Source organism: Heterodontus francisci, chromosome 5, assembly GCF_036365525.1.
Source record: "Heterodontus francisci isolate sHetFra1 chromosome 5, sHetFra1.hap1, whole genome shotgun sequence".
NCBI lineage: Eukaryota > Metazoa > Chordata > Chondrichthyes > Heterodontiformes > Heterodontidae > Heterodontus > Heterodontus francisci.
In genome coordinates, this window is record NC_090375.1 from 176,646,950 (window position 1) to 176,665,983 (window position 19,034).

The 19,034-nt window shown below is 41.9% G+C and overlaps 1 protein-coding gene across 1 annotated transcript in view; it reads right to left on the reverse strand.

Moving 5' to 3' along the window:
• The window catches only part of LOC137370154 (antizyme inhibitor 1-like), a 45,354-nt gene that overhangs the window by 20,597 nt on the left and 5,723 nt on the right, over window positions 1-19,034 (reverse strand). The window contains exons 2-3 of the mRNA XM_068032397.1: window positions 8,767-8,907; window positions 2,956-3,160 (exon numbers count right to left, since the gene is read on the reverse strand). Coding sequence (XP_067888498.1) covers window positions 2,956-3,063 — 108 coding nt within the window. The 5' untranslated portion in view covers window positions 3,064-3,160; window positions 8,767-8,907. The remainder of the gene's footprint in view (window positions 1-2,955; window positions 3,161-8,766; window positions 8,908-19,034) is intronic.

Here is a 19,034-nt window from a genome sequence, read left to right on the forward strand (position 1 = left end):
ACTATACCTGAATCAGTGCTTTGAGAGATTATGGCTAAAGCATGTGCAATTTCCTCACCTACCTCATTTGAAACCCTAAGAATGTCAGGTCCTGGGGATTTGCTAGTCTCTAGTGCCATTATTTTTTCACAATACTGTTTTCTTGCCTACATTAACTTTAGTGAGTTCCTGTCCTTGATTCATTATCAGTTTCCCTGGAATTTCAGGTATATCTTCTTCTCTACCATGAAGACTGACAAAGTAATTATTCAACAAGCCTGCCATTTCCTTATTTTCACTTTTAATATTACCCCCATTTGTTTTTAAATGGTCCACATTACCCTTCAGTACCCTTTTTCCAAGATAATTGTAAAAATTGTGGGCTGATATTTATCAGCGCGCTGCACTCTGCGGTGGCGAGCTTTGAATTCGGCAGCCTTCTGACACAGAAGTGCTGCCGAAAAGCCCCCGCAATATTACGCGCAGGGGCTCATTTAAGTAGAGGGGATGGAGCAGCCGCCCCCGATGACAGAGGGGGCAGCCGCCACATCCCTGGCAATGGCGTCCTGCACCACCGCGCAAGCACCAATTTTAAAGGGCTTCAAACCCTGCACTTACATTTCAATGTTTAAAGTGGCAGGTTTTTAAATAGATTGCAATAAAATGTTATGCACACTTCAAATCCCCTTTCCCACTCCCTCCAAGATTAATTAGTGTATCATTTGCCCTACCCCTCCCAAAAACACATTTACGTTTCCAACACAAGCTCCCCCCCGACCTTTCTTCCCTTTAACCTTCAACCCCTTCCCAACATCCCCTCACCCAATCGCATTTGTTTTTGCCACTCCCTCCAACTCCCCCGTCCCCATCGCCCACCCTGTAAGTTTTATTCCTTCTCCCTCCCCACAAGGCTCACGCCTCAGAACTCCGTGAGGAGTTCCGAAGGCACACGAGCTGCGTTTGGCGTCCGTAATATCGGAATGGGACGACCGCCGCCTGCAGGTAAGTTAATTTAAATCTCATTATTGTTCATTTGAATATTTAGATGAAGGCCCTGCCGCCAGAAGGTGGGGGGGGGGGGGGGGGGGGGAAGAGGGGGTCGCACTGAAGCCCACCCACCGCCATTAATAAATTTCTACGGGCCCCCCCGCCGTCGCGAGGGCTGGTAAAATTCAGCCCTGTGTGTTGACCTTGATTGCTGTCACAAGTTTCTTTTGGTATTCCCTTTCTGCAGTTCTGACCACCTTTTTGCCTTTGCTTTTTATTATATAATCTTGTAGTCCCCTGGACATTATGAGTTTTTAATATATGTTCTTTCCTCTTAGATTTGTTAACTCTCACCACTTTTGGTCGATTACAGCTGTTTTATTTAGTAAAAAGAACTCTTTTCTCTAATATACTGGTCCTGTTAAATACTTTTTTTGAACTCATCCCGTTAATTAATCTTAGTAACAGTGTTAAGTTTGTCTTATTCAAGGCTAGCATTGAATTTGATCATATTATGAACACCATTAGATAAATGTCTTACTGTTAAATTATCAACTAAGTCTAGGTCATTAAATCTAGTATAGCTTGATCTCTTCTTGTTTCTAGAATATATTACTCCTGCAAACTATCTTCAATGCACTCATGAACATTTGCTTAAGAAAGATCATTCCTATAAATTCTAATTTAACTAACCATTCATTATAGGAATTCACTTGGCACCACTGGTCGCACTTGCATCTCAGTTGCAAGGTTCTGGGCTCAACCTCTGTTCCAGAAATTATATAGAATTTACATCATAGGGGGAACAGGCCATTCGGCCCAACTGGTCTATGTCAGTGTTCATGTTTCTTACCCTACTTCATTTAACTTTATCAGCAAATCCTTCTATTCCTTTCTCCCTCATGTACTTATCTAGCTTCACCTTAAATGCATCTATGCTATCCACCTTAACTACTCAATTTGGTAGCAAGTTCAGCATTCTAATTCCTCTCTGGGGGAAGATTCTTTCCTGAGTTCCTTTTTGTATTTATAACTATCCTGTACTTCTGATCCTAATTCTGGACTCAAGTGGAAACATCTTTTCTATCCTATCAAGCCCCTTTATAATTCTTTATGACCTCTATTGGGCCATGCCTCAAAGACCCAGCCTGTTCAATCTTTGCTGATTGTTCTGGTATCAGATTTGTAAATCTCTTTTGCACTGAGAGATTATAACTTTCTCCAGTGCCTCTAGATCCTTCTTGTAATATGGAGACCAAAACTGTGCACAGTACAGATCCCATGGCACTATCTGAAGAGAAGCAGGGAGCTCTTCCTGGCAAACTTTCTTCACTCAACCAATACCATCATACACAAATTACCTGATCATTCATCTCATTGTCGTTTATGGAATCTTGCTGTGTGCCTATGAAACAAATTAACTGCACATTTCAAAATGAAGTACTTTGACATATTCCTGAGATGCAGTACAGTAACATGTAAATACAATCCCTTTCTATACTAAATTTAGATTAAGGTTGCAGCTGCAGAGGAGACAATTACTCAGGTATATTAGATAGAATTAAAATATGCAAATTCATATAGCAAAAGAAACAGCAAATACATTTGACCTTAGTTTGTGAAAAGTAACCCTTTAATAGTTGGGATTAAAAGCAAATGAGATTAAAACATTGGCTGCCAATTAAGAGTTGCAATTGCCCTTTCATAAAAACATTTCAAGCATGGTGCTCTGGTAGATTTTGTATAGCTTGGTCAGTGTCAGTTTTAACATCGATATCTTGGTCAATACACACATTCATACTGGAGTTTGCCCGATGCCTGCATTCCCACTGAATGTCAAAATTAGAGCTACTGGGACGGGCGCTGCATATTATTTTGCGTTGCATTGTAGTATTGCCACTGCCTCTAACTATTATAGATTTCTTTTGCATCAACCTTGATGAATCTTTCCCATTATTATTAAAACTACGTGCAACAAAAGAAGCTTACCTCAAGTGTATGCTCACGAATATGGTTGTCAATAACATCGTTAAGAGTGGTTTTTTCTTCCAGAAGGTCAAAGGGGTAGCTTTCCTCTAGTTCAACAAATCCTTTCATCTTTCAGTGATCCACAAAGCCAACACTCCTAAACCAAACACCAAGTGAAGGTCCTCACACAGCCTTCAATATCGGGGTTCTTAAAATATGCAACAAACTGCAAAAGAAAACAGTCTCGTGTTACACAAGATTTTATAACCTCTCCAAAAAGACTGCATTCTAAACAAATTTCTAGAAAACCTACAAAGATATTAAAAGTCCAGCATAGTATCACTTATTTCCTGTAATATTTGCCCCATTACAAGTTGATACAAAACAGCATATTCACAGATTTACCATTAGCAACGTCATGACAATCCACTTGTAGTAAACTACCATTTTCCAGGTACTGGTTCAGGTTCATGCAGATGTGCACAACTCAACCTTCTGACACTCAATGGAATATTTCCTTCAGCATTTCATAGATTTATCAACAGAACTGAAAAAATTACTCTGTTGACAAAACTGCAGACAGAAAATTTTCAAAACGTGAAGAAATAAAAGTTAATTTTCTTTTGCTTTTGTTAGAATAGCAAAGATTGAATGAATTTAAACAAAATGATAAAAATCTCAACTTAGAATTTGCCCTTTATGAAGGCATGAAATAATACTTCCATTGAGAACTGCATCTGGTTCTATGGTACAATTTTAAAAACATTACATTAGTATGAATGATAAGTTAAGTGCAAATCACTTCATTAATTTATTAAAGGTTTTTTATTTATCTGTTAAGCTCCTCTGTGCAGTCCAACAGGTGCTTAACTATTTTCAGCAATTGGTTTTGTGTAAATCTTCTATTCTTAATGCCCAAGAACCTAGTGTTCCCTCTCATTGGCACCACAGTTTTCTATTGGGCTCCCTACTTCCAGTCAAGCTGGTCTTTCTTCCCATTTCCACCAACCCCAATTCTGACCATTATCATTGTTCTGTTTACAGCACTTCCTCAAACTGCGATTAGACTACAAACATGGACCAACTTTCCTTCTCTTGGGAAGTGGGAAGAAAAAGGTGGGTGATGCATTTGATGGATGAACTGCCTTTTTAACTTTGCAATCCAAATTCAAATCTAACCCAAAACAATGGGTAAAAGTTTCAGGACTTCAACACTCCTGAAAAAGTCCAAAATGAGTTTGGACAGTCTCAACTTAGTTCCTAGTGACCATGACACCACATCAAACAATTCAGCACAAAATGGAAAACTCTTTCAGACAGATCATGAGTAGGGCTGATGTCGAAAAGAGAAAAATTATAACTGATGCAATTTTGAGGTTAAGGACATGGCATACTTTCCAGTAGACCAAAGACAACTTATTCGACATATCTCCATACAATACATGACAGCATTTCCTTCCCCAGTATTAATATCCTTAAACATAAAAATTGGCAAACATGACTTTTAACACCTTAAAATATATAATTGTTTGCCTTTCACTGCCAAAAGCACAGTCAACGTTTTTATCATCTAAAGAATTGATTAGCAATTGTCATTGATAATGGGGAAATGGCAGACACATTGAACAATTACTTTGCCTCAGTATTTACAGTTGAAAAGGAGGATAACTTGCCGGAAGTCCCGAAAAAATTAATAGCCAATAGGGGACAGGGACTTAATACAATTAACGCAAGTAAAACATCAGTAACAAGGAAATTAATGGAACGAAAGTGAGAAATCCCCAGGACCTGATGGTTTCCATCTGAGGGTGTTAAAGGAAGTAGGGGAACACATTGTAGATGCCCTAACTATAGACTTTCAGAGGTCCCTAGATTCAGGAGTGGTCCCTCTGGATTGGAAAGTTGCACATGTCACTCTACTTTTTAAGAAAGGTGAAAGGGGGAACCAAGGAAATTACAGACCAGTTAGCCTGACATCTGTGGTGGGGAAGTTGCTGGAGTCTATAATCAAGGATAGGGTGACTGAACGCCTAGAAAAATTTCAGTTAATAAGGGACAGCCAACATGGTCATGCCTGACAAATCTCATTGAATTTTTTGAAGAGGTGACTAAGGTAGTGGACAGGGGAGTGTCTATGGATGTTATTTATATGGATTTCCAGAAGGTATTTGATAAAGTCCCACATAAGAGACTGTTAACTAAGGTAGAAGCCCATGGAGTTGAGGGCAAATTATCGACATGGTTAGGAGGTTGGTTGAGTGGTAGATGACAGAGTGGGGATAATGGGTAAGTACTGATTGGCAGGATGTGACTAGTGGTGTCCCGCAGGGATCTGTGTTGGGGCCTCAATTATTCACATTATTTATGACTTGGATGGCATAGTAAGTCATATATTCAAATTTGCTTATGATACAAAGTTAGGCGCATTGTAGACAGTCTAGATGATAGCATAAATTTGCAAAGAGATATTGACAGACTAGGTGAGTGGGCAAAACTGTGGCAGATAGATTTCAATGTGGGCAAGTGTGAGATTATCCATTTTGAACTAAGAAAGGATAAAGCAGGGTACTTTCTAAATGGGAAGAGGTTAAGTACAGTGGATGTTCAAAGAGACTCTGGGGTTCAGGTGCATAGATCTTTAAAATGCCACGAGCAAGTGCAAAAAATAATCAAAAAGGCTAATGGAATGCTAGTCTTTATATCTAGAGGACTGGAGTATAAAGACACAGAGGTTATGCTGTAGCTGTATAAAACCGTGTTTAGACCCCACTTGGAATACTGTGAGCAGTTCTGGGCACCGTCCCTTCGGAAGGATATATTGGACTTGGAGGGAGTGCAACGTAGGTTTACAAGAATGATACCTGGACTACAGGGGTTAAGTTACAAGAGAATACACAAATTAGGCCTGTTTTTGCTAGAATTTAGAAGGGTAAGGGGTGATCTGATCGAAGTCTTCAAAAGATTAACAGGAAAAGACAGGCTCGGGAGAGATGTTAGGAAGCACTTCTTCATGCAAAGGGTAGTAGAGGTTTGGAACTCTCCCACAAACAGCAGTTGAAGCTAAAACAGTTGTTAATTTTAAATCTGAGATAGATAGATTTTTGTTCAGCAAATATATTAAGGGATATGGGCCAAAGGCAGGTATATGGAATTAGGCCGCGAATCAGCCATGATCTCATTGAATGGCAGGACAGGCTCGAGGGGCTGAATAGCCTATTCCTGTTCCTATCTTCCTATTAGCCTATTATCCTTCTAACTGGCGTATCCACCTCAACCTTTCCCAAGCTTTAACTCGCCAAATACTAGCCAGTCCTGTTCACTTAGTTTAACAGTTCTACTCACCCCAGCATATTGACTTCAAAATTCTTATCCTGGTTTTCAAATTGCTCCATGGCCTTGTCCTACCTGACCTTCACAATCTTTATGTTGTACCTCCCCATACACACCTTTTATGTCCCTAAAACCAGACTTCTCTTCTATTCTGGCCATTTGGTCAGCCACCAGGCTCTGTTCTTGAACTCAGTCCAGTTTGTTCCAGCATATCACCCTGCTCTCCAGTTTCAGAAACCCCCACTCCAACAGTTCCCACATCTAGCCTCCCCCTTCCTGAAAACCACTGCCCTCTGCATCCTTTTCCTCATTTTTGTAAAGTGCTCAGAGACATTGCCCTGCACAAGGTGCATTATATACAAGTGCAAATTGAGAATCTTTAATGATTGGGAATTTAATTTTATACTTAAATACAACACAAGTTTGGAGCAGGTTTTCCTCCGTTTTCTGCTATATGTGTTCATGCACTTTAACAGAATTAAATGGAATGTAAATTGACCCATTTAAAAAAGTATACGCACACATTTGAAACTTATAGCCTGGAACACATGTTTCTTGAGTTCCAATAGCCTGCTTGCCTTTGGCAAATTAAAACGTTTTTCCCAGCACTCAGGCCAAGACATTTGAAAGGCTGGAAAGTACAACATTCTAACACTCATTAAATAGTAACGCAGTAATTCTATCTGCAAATCATCAAATGTGACTGGCAATTTAGGGTATAATTCCAATTGTGTCTGAAATTCAGATTTGACTTGAGTCACAAAGATAGATCTCCCCAAAATATTACCCTGCCACACAACACAAACCCTCCACAGGCAACACTATGCAAATTACAACAGTGGAAAAGTCTAATGACCGGTTTGCTAAAAAGCAACAAATTGATTTAACAGGCACAGTGGCGCAGTGGTTAGCACCGCAGCCTCACAGCTCCAGCGACCCGGGTTCAATTCTGGGTACTGCCTGTGGAGTTTGCAAGATCTCCCTGTGTCTGCGTGGGTTTCCTCCGGGTGCTCTGGTTTCCTCCCACAGCCAAAAGACTTGCAGGTTGATAGGTAAATTGGCCATTATAAATTGCCCCTAGTATAGGTAGGGGGTAGGGGAATATAGGAACAGGTGAGGATGTGGTAGGAATATGGGATTAGTGTAGAATTAGTTTAAATGGGTGGTTAATGGTTGGCACAGACTCGGTGGGCCGAAGGGCCTGTTTCAGTGCTATATATCTAAATCTAAAAAAAAACACACCAGAACGAAGTTTGAATTATTTCAAAGCAGTCTGAATCATAACTTGTATTTATATAGCACCTTTAACAAAAAAAACTTCTCAAGGGGCTTCACAGGAGTATTATACAACAAAATGTGGCACTGAGGCACAAAGACATTAGATCAGATGACCAAAAGCTTGGTTGAAGAGGTAGCTTTTAAAGAGTGTCTTAAGGAGGAAAGTGAGGTAGAGGGGTGGAGAGCTGCAGGGAGGGAATTCCAGAGATAAGGTAACTGAAGGCACAGTCACCAATAGTGCAGGGATGCTCAAGAGGTCAGTATTAGATAAACATCTATACTTTGGAGGATTATGGGGCTGTAGGAGATGAGAGAGGTAGGGAGGGGCGAGGCTATGGAGGGATTTGAAAACAAGGATGAGAACTTTAACATCTTGACATTGTTGGCCTGGAGCCAATGTAGGTGAGCAAGCACTGGGGTGATAGGCAAACAGACCCTGGTGAGAGTAAAGTTAGAGGCAGCAGAGTTTTGGATGTCCTGAAGTTGACAGAGGGTAGAAATGTGGGAGACCAGCCAGGAGTGTATTAGAATAGTCATGTCCAGAGATAACAAGGGTTTCAGCAGCAGATGAGCTGAGGCAGGGTTGAAGTCATGGAGATGGAAATAGGCGGTCTTAGCGATGGTGCAATGTGGTTGGAAGCTCATCTTAGGGTCAAATACGATGCTAACAGTCTGGTTTAGTCTCAGACAGTTGCCAGGTAGAGGGATGGAGTTGGTAGCTAGGGAACAGAGTTTGGAGCAGGGACCAGAAACAATGGCCTCAGTCTTGCCGATATTTAATTGGAGGAAATTTGTGCTCCTCCAGTACTGGATGACAGATAAGCAGTCTGATAATTTAACAGTGGAGGAGTTGAGAGAAGTGGTGGTAATGTAGAGCTGGGTGTCATCAGGGTACTCATTTATATTAAGTGCTGAATTACAATTCACTCATTTATTCAACAGAACATTAACTATTTCCATTTTAACCAGTGTGCTGTGTGGAATGCATTGAGGCACTCTTAAGCGAAACTGAACACTGCTAGATGACAACCTAGTCACCTGACAAGTGCTTAATATAGATAGCCATTTTTTGGTAGCTTGTTTCCAGATTCCCAACATTATGAACTTTGAATTCAGTATGCAAGTGAATTCAGTAAACTATTTCTTCTGGTCAATCAATGCAGTAATATCAAATAAGGAAAAGCAACTACTTCTGCTTTATCCAAACTAACAAATTATCCTTACATGGACAAGTCGGGAGATGGAACACCACCACTATCAGCTGGGGTCCCAAGGTGGCTCGGCGTTAAAGTCGAACTGTTCCCTGTAGAGTGTTACTCCCAGACCTTCTGGATAATTGTTATACACCCGAACAGAAATTCTGCCCTGTAAAATAAAATAAAGTCAACATACGTGCAAACAGCTAAACGCAATAAAATTGCCAAAAGATCTTTCCATAGTTCAAAACCAGTATCCTAACTGCAAGGCTGCAATCTCTCATTTCCATAATTAAAAACAAAAGGGAAAACAGAAATGTGCGGATGCACAAACAGAGCAGTCATTATACTTAGAATTTCTTTATTTCTCCTGGATTTTTTTTGGTTGGTTAGTCAGATTGAGAAATAAGCATCTCCCATTTCACCAGGCGGATAAAGTCTATTATGTTAATCTTTACAGCACCAATTTTCACAGTCTGCTTTGGGGTAAGAAGGCAGTTTAAGCTATCTTCCTGGTGACTTACCTGCCGTCATTCACCTAGATTAAATAAAATGTTGATGCGGACACCTACAATGCAAACCAAAGAACGTTGAGACAAGCAAGCTTGATGGCCCGCTCCCCGGCCCCAGCCCGCTCGTTCACTCCGCCATTGTGTGTTGATGTGTTTGTTAGGTTGCCTCCGTGTGATTATTTGAGCAGCGCCATCTTTAGTCCTGGCAGCTGCCTAAAGTCGCAGCCCGTGACGTTTTAGTGGCACATGCTGCATCTGCACAGTCAGGTAGCGTTGTCAGCAAATGCAGCCAATTCTTAAACCAAATTTTATTAGGTTGTTTGGCTGTCTTGGAGGGAGGAGACAGGACGTTATCTGATTGGTGATGTGTGACCACCGGTACTCCCCAGGGATCTGAACTGGGACCTGAACTGTTCAATGTACATATTAATGACTTGGATAAAGGATAGAATTATACATCAATCTTGGCAGATGACACTAAGATAGGAGGCACTGTAAGTAGTGTAGAAAGGAGCTGGAGGTCATAAAAAGGAGACACAAATTAAGTGAGCGGGCAAAGCTATGGTCGATGGCATTCAATGTGGGAAAGTGAGAGTTCATCCACAGTCATCCAAGACAAATTGAAGTATTTTCTTCATGGTGAGACTTCAGGCTGCAGAGGAGCAAAGGGATTTGGGTGTCCATGTACACAAATCACAAAGCTACTGCACAAGTATAAAAAGAAATCAAAAAGATTAATGGAATGTTGGCCATTATCTCAAGGGGATTGAAATTCATTCGTGAGGAAGTGCTACTACAGTTGTATAGAACCTTGGTCAGACCCCACCTGATGCACTCCATCTGGTTTTGGGCACCCAGCCTCAGGAAAGATAAATTGGCCTTGGAAGAGGCAACGTGCAGATTCACCAGAATTATACCAGGGCCAAAAAAGGGTTAAATTACAAGGAGAATTCCCATGAACTTAATTTGTATTTTCTTGAATTTAGAGGATTGAAGAGTGGTCGAAGGTCTGGTCGAGGTCTTTAAAATGATAAAGGGATTTAAATAGCGTAGATAGAGAGAAAAAGTATTTTTCTCGTGGGGAATTCCAGAATAAGTCAGCATCATCTTAAAATGAGAGCTAGCTCATTTAGAAGGAAACAATTTTCCACGTTTAGGAGTGTGTAAATCTGGAACACTCTTCCCCCAAAAATACTTCGTATGCTGGGCCAATTGCTGGAGATAAACAGATTTTTGTTGAGCAAAGGTATTGAGGGCTAAGCAGTAAAGGTGGTAAATGGTACATCGCCCCTTGACATTCAACAGCACTACCAATGGCGAATTCCCCACCATCACCATCCTGGGGGTCACCAATGACCACAAACTTAACTAGACCAGCCATGGAAATACTGTGCGGGTCAGAGGTTGGGTATTTTGCAACGAGCGGTTCACCTTATCTCGATCTTCCAGAATTACCTATATTGTAGAATGGTCCCTGTGAATTAGCAGGTAGCAAACAGAACCCTGCTTTCAAGAAAAAGGGGAGAGAGAAAATAGGGACCTGTAGGCTGGTTAGCCAGACATCAGTAGTAGGGAAAATGCTAGAATCTTTTTTTTAGGGATATTATAACAGGGCGCTAAGAAAACCATAGTACGATTCAGCAAAGTAATAAAGATTTATGAGAGGGAAATAGTATTTGGCAAACCTGCTAAGCGTTTTTTGCAGTTGTAACTAGAACACAACACAAGAACACAAGAAATAGGAGTAGACCAAATGGCCCATCGAGCATGCTCCGCCATTCAATGCAATCACAGCTGATCTTGGGCTTCAACTCCACTTTCCTACCCGCTCGCCATATCCCGATTCCCTGATAGACCAAAAATATGTATCACAGCCTTAAATATATTGAACGACAGAGCATCCACAACCCTCTGGTGTGGAGAATTCCAAAGATACTAAGGGAATCAAGGGATAGAGGCAATGTGCAGCTGAGGTAGACGATCAGCCATGATCTTACTGAATGCTGGAGAAGGCTTGAGGGGCTGAATGGCCTACTCATGCTCCTATTTTTTTTATGTTCACTTCCTGCCTCCCCAAAGCCATCCCATAAGGCCAAATCAGAAGTCTGACGGAATACGCCCCACTTGCCTGGATAAACAGCCCACTCGATTGATACCGACAGCTTAAAACATTTACTCCCTTCACCACTGGTGCATTGTGGCTGCAGTGTATACCACCTATAAGATTCGCTGCAAAAACTCACCAAGGCTCCTTCAACAGTACCACCCAAACCCACTACCCTAGAAGGACAAGAGCAGCAGGTACATAGGAACACCATCACTTGCAAGTTCCCATCCAACTCACACAACATCCTGACTTAGAAATATATTGCTGTTCCTTCATGATCTCTGGGTCAAAATCCTGGAACACCCTGCCTTATAGTACTGTGGGTGTACCTACATAACATGGACTGCAGCAGTTCAAGAGACAGCTCACCACCATCTTCTCAAGGGCAATTAAGGATGGGCAATAAATGTTGGCATTGCCAGCAACCCTCACTCCCTGAATAAATAAAAAACTTCATTGTGTCAGTGATATTAAACAAGTTTTTATGAATTGATTTGTTATTTTGCTCCAACAGAGCCCACAGTAGAACCAGACACTGAACACTTTTTTGATGAGTCTGCAGGAGGCAATATCCACACAAACACTCATTCCGATCTCCAAAGCCTGAATGTACAACTGTACAGGACTACAGAATTCTTAGCTCAGGTATCAATTTTACAATGAAGCAAAAATAACCAGTTTTATGGAAAACAGATAATGTAAACCAGTGTGATTACTAGCAGATTAAATTCAGCAAACCCAACAGATGAGGATCTTCTAGCTACAGATGTAGATCAGATGCTTGATTTCTCCTAAAAATTAAAATTCATGAAACAAGGTATTTCAACATTTGTGACATCACTAAGTTTATTATCGGTGCTTCTTTCATGCTGAGATAACCTGTCTGCATCATTTGCCACACCATGTTATACACCTGTAATCCAAAACTCCAGCATAGCAGCTATTTATCGTCCAGCGGAGCCATACTAGTGCACTGTAGCCAGGATGCACTGTAAATGCAAACCATACCAGTAGAGATGCAGCCTTTGTTATACTCAAACCAGACATATTCAGAGGGGATCCCACTTCTTCTGGCAGTAGCTTCTAGCTCAGGTGAGTGACAAGTGGGATATTTACTCAAAACAACGTTGCTCCAAAATCCTCTTTTTAAGGTATACAGGAGAGCCATAAAATCAGAGCTTCTAATTAGGGCTGGCCAGAACAGAATCTTTACACAAAGTCCCCTTTACAATTTTTAAAGCATTGAATAAGAGTAGGTCATTCATCCCCTCAAGTCTGTTTTGCCATTCAATTAGATCATGGCAGATCTGTGCAAAAGCTCCATTTACCAACCTTCTGTTCCACATTCTTTGCTATTCTTATCCAACAAAAAATCATCAATTACAGGCTTGAAAATTTCAACTGATAGAATCCAACTACTGTTTGGACAGAAAATTCAAAATTGTGAAAAAAATGCATCATAATTTTTCTTCTAAATGGCCTAGTTCTAATCTTATAATGCCTACGATTCTGGACTCCCCTCCATTGGAAATAGTTTCTCCGTATCTACGCTATTGAATTCCTTTATCATTTTAAATCTTTTGTTAAGATCACCGCTCAAACTTCTAAACGCAAGGGAACACAAACCAGTTTATGCAATCTGTCCTCATAATTTAACACTTTAAGCCCGAATATCATTCTGGTGAATATGCTCTGTATTCCCTCCACATCCAAAACATCTCTAGTATTGTGCAGTGTCCAAAGCTGAATGCAGTGCTTCAGAAGGGGCCTGACTAAGGCTGTATACTGAAGCATCATATACTCACTTTTAAATTTCAACCAGCTTGGAACATTCGATCAGTCTTTTTGATTATTTTTAGTACCTGTGTACTAGCGTTTAGTAATGTGTACATGGACACTCAAATCTCTTTGCGCCTCTACAACCCAATGTCTGATCCTGAATTCCATTCATCTCAGATCCAAAATGAATGACCTCACACTTTCAAATATTTTACTCCATCTGCCATAGTTTTGCCCATACACATAGATGGTCTCTCGCTTTGTAATTTTCTGCTCCCCTTACACAATTTATGATGCCTCCTAATTTGGATATACAACTTGATTATATATTAATTTCTTGGATGAAGGAATATGGAGAGAAGCTCAGGTTCCTGTAAAGGACTAGTGATCACATCCACTTTGCTCCTTCTCGGTTTCTTCAGCTCCTAACCAATTACTGACCCACGTCACGAGGTTACCTCTAATTCCATGTGCTCTCATGTTTGCCAATAATCTCCTGTGTTGAATGTACCAAATGCCTTCTGGAAGCCCATATAGACAATATCCAAAGACACTTGGCTATCCACCATGCCAATGACATCAATAAATTCAACTAGTCAGACATGACATATCCTTCACAAATCTATGCTGACTCCAATCAGCTGTTACTTGTCCCGATGTGGAGTCACTGTCTCTGATGATTAATTCTAGTAACTTTCACATATTTGATGTTAAACTGATAGATCTGTAATTACCTGGTTTCACTCTCCCTTCTTAGTGAAATTTATAGTTTTCCAATCCAAAGGAAAAATTCCTGAATCTTAGAGGACTTTGGCAATTTCTTTATCAACTTCTTTTAATAACCAATAAACTGGGGTGAAAATGATCAGGTATCTTAAGTCTTATATTCTCAATGACTGTTTTTAAAATATTAAATCCAGTAAATTCTTCCCTTGACTTATTTTTAGGTTCCTTTGCACTTCTAGCAATTGCCCTCTTCCTCAACTATGAGTAGAGATAAAAAATGCTCATTTAACAAGTCAGACATTTCTTCATTACCCATTATAGTCTTCAGATTTATTCGCTACGCAGTTAACTTTGAACCACATAGTAGCATAGTGGTTGTGCTACTGGATTAGTAATCCAGAGGTGTAGACCTATAATCTAGACAATGCAAATTCAAATCGCGCCAGGGCAGTTTATGAAGTCAAATTCAGTCGAAGAAAAGCTAAATTAATCGGGAAGAAAAAGCTGGTTTCAGTTGTCAGATTGTTGTAAAAACACAACTGGTTGAATATTCTCCTATAAAGGTAACCTGCCATTTTTACCCAATCTATGTCAATGTAACTGCCCCCTGAAATTGCACAGCAAGCCATTTAGTTGTATAAAACTGCTACATAAAAGGATAATAAAACCTGATGCATGTGACCTCGGGAAGGACATGACAAAGCAAACCAATCCCAGTCAACCTGTGAAGACCTCCTCACTAACATCTGAGAACCGGTGTCAAAAATGAGCGCTCTGCCCCGTAGTTAAGCATGGTCATACTCTCAGAATAATACCCATCAGCAGAACAGACCCACTTGAGCTGCAGGCACAGTGGTATAGTCAGGTGGGAATAGCACTAGGAGTCCTCAACACAAACCCTGGACACCATGAAGTCTCATGGCTTCAGATTAAATATATACAAGATAACCTCCATGTTGAGTAGCATCTGTTCTCACTCAGTTGATAAATAAGCATTCCTCCACGTTGAATACCACTTGGAGGAAGCACTGAGAGGGAGCAAGGACATGCAACATATTCTGGGTGGGAGCTTCAATGCCCATCACCAAGAATGGCTCAATAGTATCACCATTGACCCAGCTGAAGGATATAGCTGCCAAACTGGAACTGATGTACGAGGGAATGCCAACATGAGGGAAGAACCTACTTGACCTCATCCTCACCAATCTACCCACTGCAGATACATCTGTCCGTTATTTGTAAGGGTGATCATCGCACAGTCCTTGTGGAGACGGAGGACATCCTCTATTGTACTGTGCGTCACTACCTGTTCAAAAAAGGGGACAGGGATAAACCTGGTAATGACAGACCAGTCTAATGTCAGTAGTGGGAAAACTACTAGAGATCATAGTTGAGGACAAATTAACTCTCACTTGCACAAGCATGGGTCAATAATGGACAGCTAGCATAGATTTGTTGAAGGCAAACTGTGCCTCACTAACTTGATTGAGTTATTTGATGGAGTAACAGAGCAGATTGAAGGAGCTAGTGCAGAAGACATATATATGGACCTTCAAAAGGCATTTGATTAAGTGCTTTGGAAAATAGAAGCAAATCGTATTAAAGGGACAGTTAACTTGAGTTTGTAATTGACTAAGGGATAGGAGGCAGAGAATGGTGTTTTTTCTGACTGGAGGGGAGTATGCAGAGGGTGATATGAAAATAAATGACCTGGAATCGGGTATAGGAATTACAATTTCAAAGTTTGTGGATGACAAAGCTTGGCAATGGAGTAAACAGTCAACAGGATAGTAGCAGACTTCAGGGGAGGACAGAGACAGACTGGTGGAATGGGCAGGAACATGGCAGATGCCATTTAATGTGGAAAAATGTGAAGTGATGCACTTTGAAAGTTAAGTGGAGAAGCAGTATAATCCAAATCATACTAATCTGAAAGGGGTACAAAACCAGAGAAATCTGGGGGTGCACAGTCACAAATCTTTGAAGGTGGCAAGGCAAGTTGATAAGGCAGTTAAGAAAGCATATGGGATACTTGTCTTTGTAAATAGGGCATTAAATACCAACAGCATATCAGGGTGATGCCAGGGATGAGTGACTTCAGTTATGTGGAGAGATTGAGAAGCGATGATTATTGTTCTTAATGCAGAAAAGGTATTCAAAATTATGAGGGGTTTTAAAGTAGAGAGAGAAACCGTTTCCTTCGGCAACAGGGTTATTAACCAGAGGTTATTGATTTAAAACAACTGGTAAAAGAACGAAAGGGAAAATGAGAATTTCTTCTCACACAAAGGGTTAACAACAACAAAGTGACTCCTGACAACGCAGCGGCCTGCTGGTGTCAAAGTGCGCCAAGCTACGCACATGCGCAGCTACATCTTGCCAGGATTAAGCGGTGCATGCGTGGGATTACGTCGTGTATCTGCACCTGGTCCATCTTCACACATGTGCAATTAAGTGACATCGGGCATTCAGCCCCCCCACTCGGCTGGAGCTCGATCTCTGTCACTCACTCCCGCCCCACTAGCCGCTCTCCCCCCTCAGCAACTCGCTCCAGGCCTCGACGCTTCCTTCTCTCAGCCGCTCCCTCCCACTTCCCTGGCCGATTGTTCCTCGCTTCGCGCCAGCCCGCCCTCTGGTCAGTTGCTCCCGCTTCATGAACACCCACCCCCCCCCACCCCTCACCCACCCAGCTCTGGGCCGCGCCGCTTCCCTCCTCTCGGGTACTCGCTCCTACGTTGCCCCTTGCGGCCCGCCTTGCTTCTTCGGGTGGCACATGGAGACTGATGAAACCTGGCAGCGAGTGGCCGAGAGCAGTGAAGCGGCGCAGCCTAGAACTAGTGGCGGGGAAGTGAGCGAGCAGCCGGAGAGCAGGGTGCCGCGAGTGGGGAACAATCGGCCAGTGGAGTGGGGGAGCAGCGAGGTCTAGAGCAAGCGGCTTTGGGGGGGGGGGGGGGGGAAAAGAGAGGGGAAGGGAAGCGGCCACTGGGGAGAAAGTGAGTTGCTGAGGGGGGAGAGCAGGCCAGGAGGCTAGTAGCTGCGCTCAGGTGAAATCAGTCCTGGTCAGTCATATAAACAAATCACAATAACGAATTGGCAGCACATTTTATACTCTGCCTGATTTTCGATGGGGGTGACAATTCGCTATCTTCTAATGGAAATTCAATCATAAAATTCCTTTTGTATTTAATAGGATTACTGGAATATTAAATGGATCTGAGGATTAGAGTTATTATTCTATAACTATATAGTAGCATATCACTGGGCTTCCATCCAACTTAATGTAAGGTTAGTATGCTCGAACGATCTGGCCATAAGCATTGCCTGTGATAAATTGAGCAGCGCCATCTTTAATTGCGCAGACATTGACATTCCAATTGTAGAGCTTGCATTTGTGCATATGCAGGTACTGCACCACCTAGTGGTTGTGTTGTCAGTAAACGCAGCTAAGAACTGGAATGCACTGCCTGAAAGGGTGGTGGAATCAGATTCCTTACGAATTTGCAAAGACCAACTGGACATGTACTTGAAGTTATGAGTGCTGCCATTTTTTTTGTTAAATTTTGAAGATTTGTGGTTTAAAACTGAAAAGGAGTCCATGGATTTTTTTTTAAACAAGGGTCACATAGGTCTGGATTGTAAAGAGTTACTGGAAGGCACCTGTCATCAAATAACTACCCAGCAGGGGTTATTTTTGACAGGGAATGATGTTTACAAAGAAGTGACAGGTCAAGATTTATAGGGGTCAGGAGGCTTGACTCGTGACATTGTTTATGGCTTTGTTTTGGACAGCAAGTTGGGATATGGACAATGGTTTAAAAAGACAGAAAATTTGCCAAGGGAGCAATCTACACATATTTGGGATGCCAAACCAAAAAAGGACATCTGACATTTATAGTCAGAGTCATATAGTACAGAAACAGGCCCTTCGGCCAACCACGTCCGCACTGGCCATCAAGCCTATCTATTCTAATCCTATCTTCCAGCACTTGGCCCGTAGCCTTGTATGCTATGGCGTTTCAAGTGCTCATCGAAATACTTCTTACATGTTGTGAGCGTACCTGCCTCGACCACCCCTTCAAGCAGTGTGTTCCAGATTCCAACCATCCTCTGGGCGAAATTCTTTTTCCTCAAATCCCCTCTAAACCGCCTGCCCCTTACCTTAAATCTATGCCCCCTGGTTATTGACACCTGTGAAGGGAAAAGGTTTCTTCCCATCTACCCTATTATGCCCCTCTTCAGGTCCCCCCCCGAGCCTTCGCTGCTCTAAGGAAAACAACCCCCTAACCTATCCAGTCTCTCTTCATAGCTGAAATGCTCCAGCCCAAGCAACATCCTGGTGAATCTCCGCTGCAACCTCTCCAGCGCAATCACATCCTCCCAATAGTGTGGCGACCAGAACTGTACAGAGTACTTCAGCTGCGGCCTAACTACCATTTTATACAGCTCCATCATATCCTCCCTGCTCTTATATTCTGTGTCTCGGCTAATAAAGGCAAGTATCCCATATGCCTTCCGAACCACCTTATCTACCTGTGCTGCTGCCTTCAGTGATCTATGGGCAAGTACACCTAGCTCCCTCTGACTCTCTGTACTCCCTGTGGTCCTACCATCCATAGTATATTCCGTTGCCTTGTTAGTCCTCCCAAAATGCATCACCTCACACTTCTCAGGATTAAATTCCATTTGCCACTGCTCTGCCCACCTATAATCATCGTCCTGTAATCTAAGGCTTTCCTCCTCACTAGTTATGACAATTTTCGTGTCATCTGCGAACTTACTGATCATACCTCCTATATTCACATCTAAATCATTAATGTACACTACAAACAGCAAGGGTCCCAGCACCAATTCCTGCGGTACACCACTGGTCACAGGCTTCCAATTGCAAAAACATCCCTCGACCAACACCCTCTGCCTCCTGCCACTAAGCCAATTTTGGATCCAATTTGCCAAATTGCCCTGGATCCCATGGGCTCTTACCTTCTTAACCAATTGCCACGCGGGACCTTATCAAAAGCCTTACTGAAGTCCATGTAGACTACATCTACACACCTAGTCATCTCCTTACAAAGCTATGCTGATTAAGCTTGATTAATCCCTGCCTCTCCAAGTGGAGATTAATCCTGTCCCACAGAATTTTTTTCCAATAGTTTCCTTAACACTGATATTAGA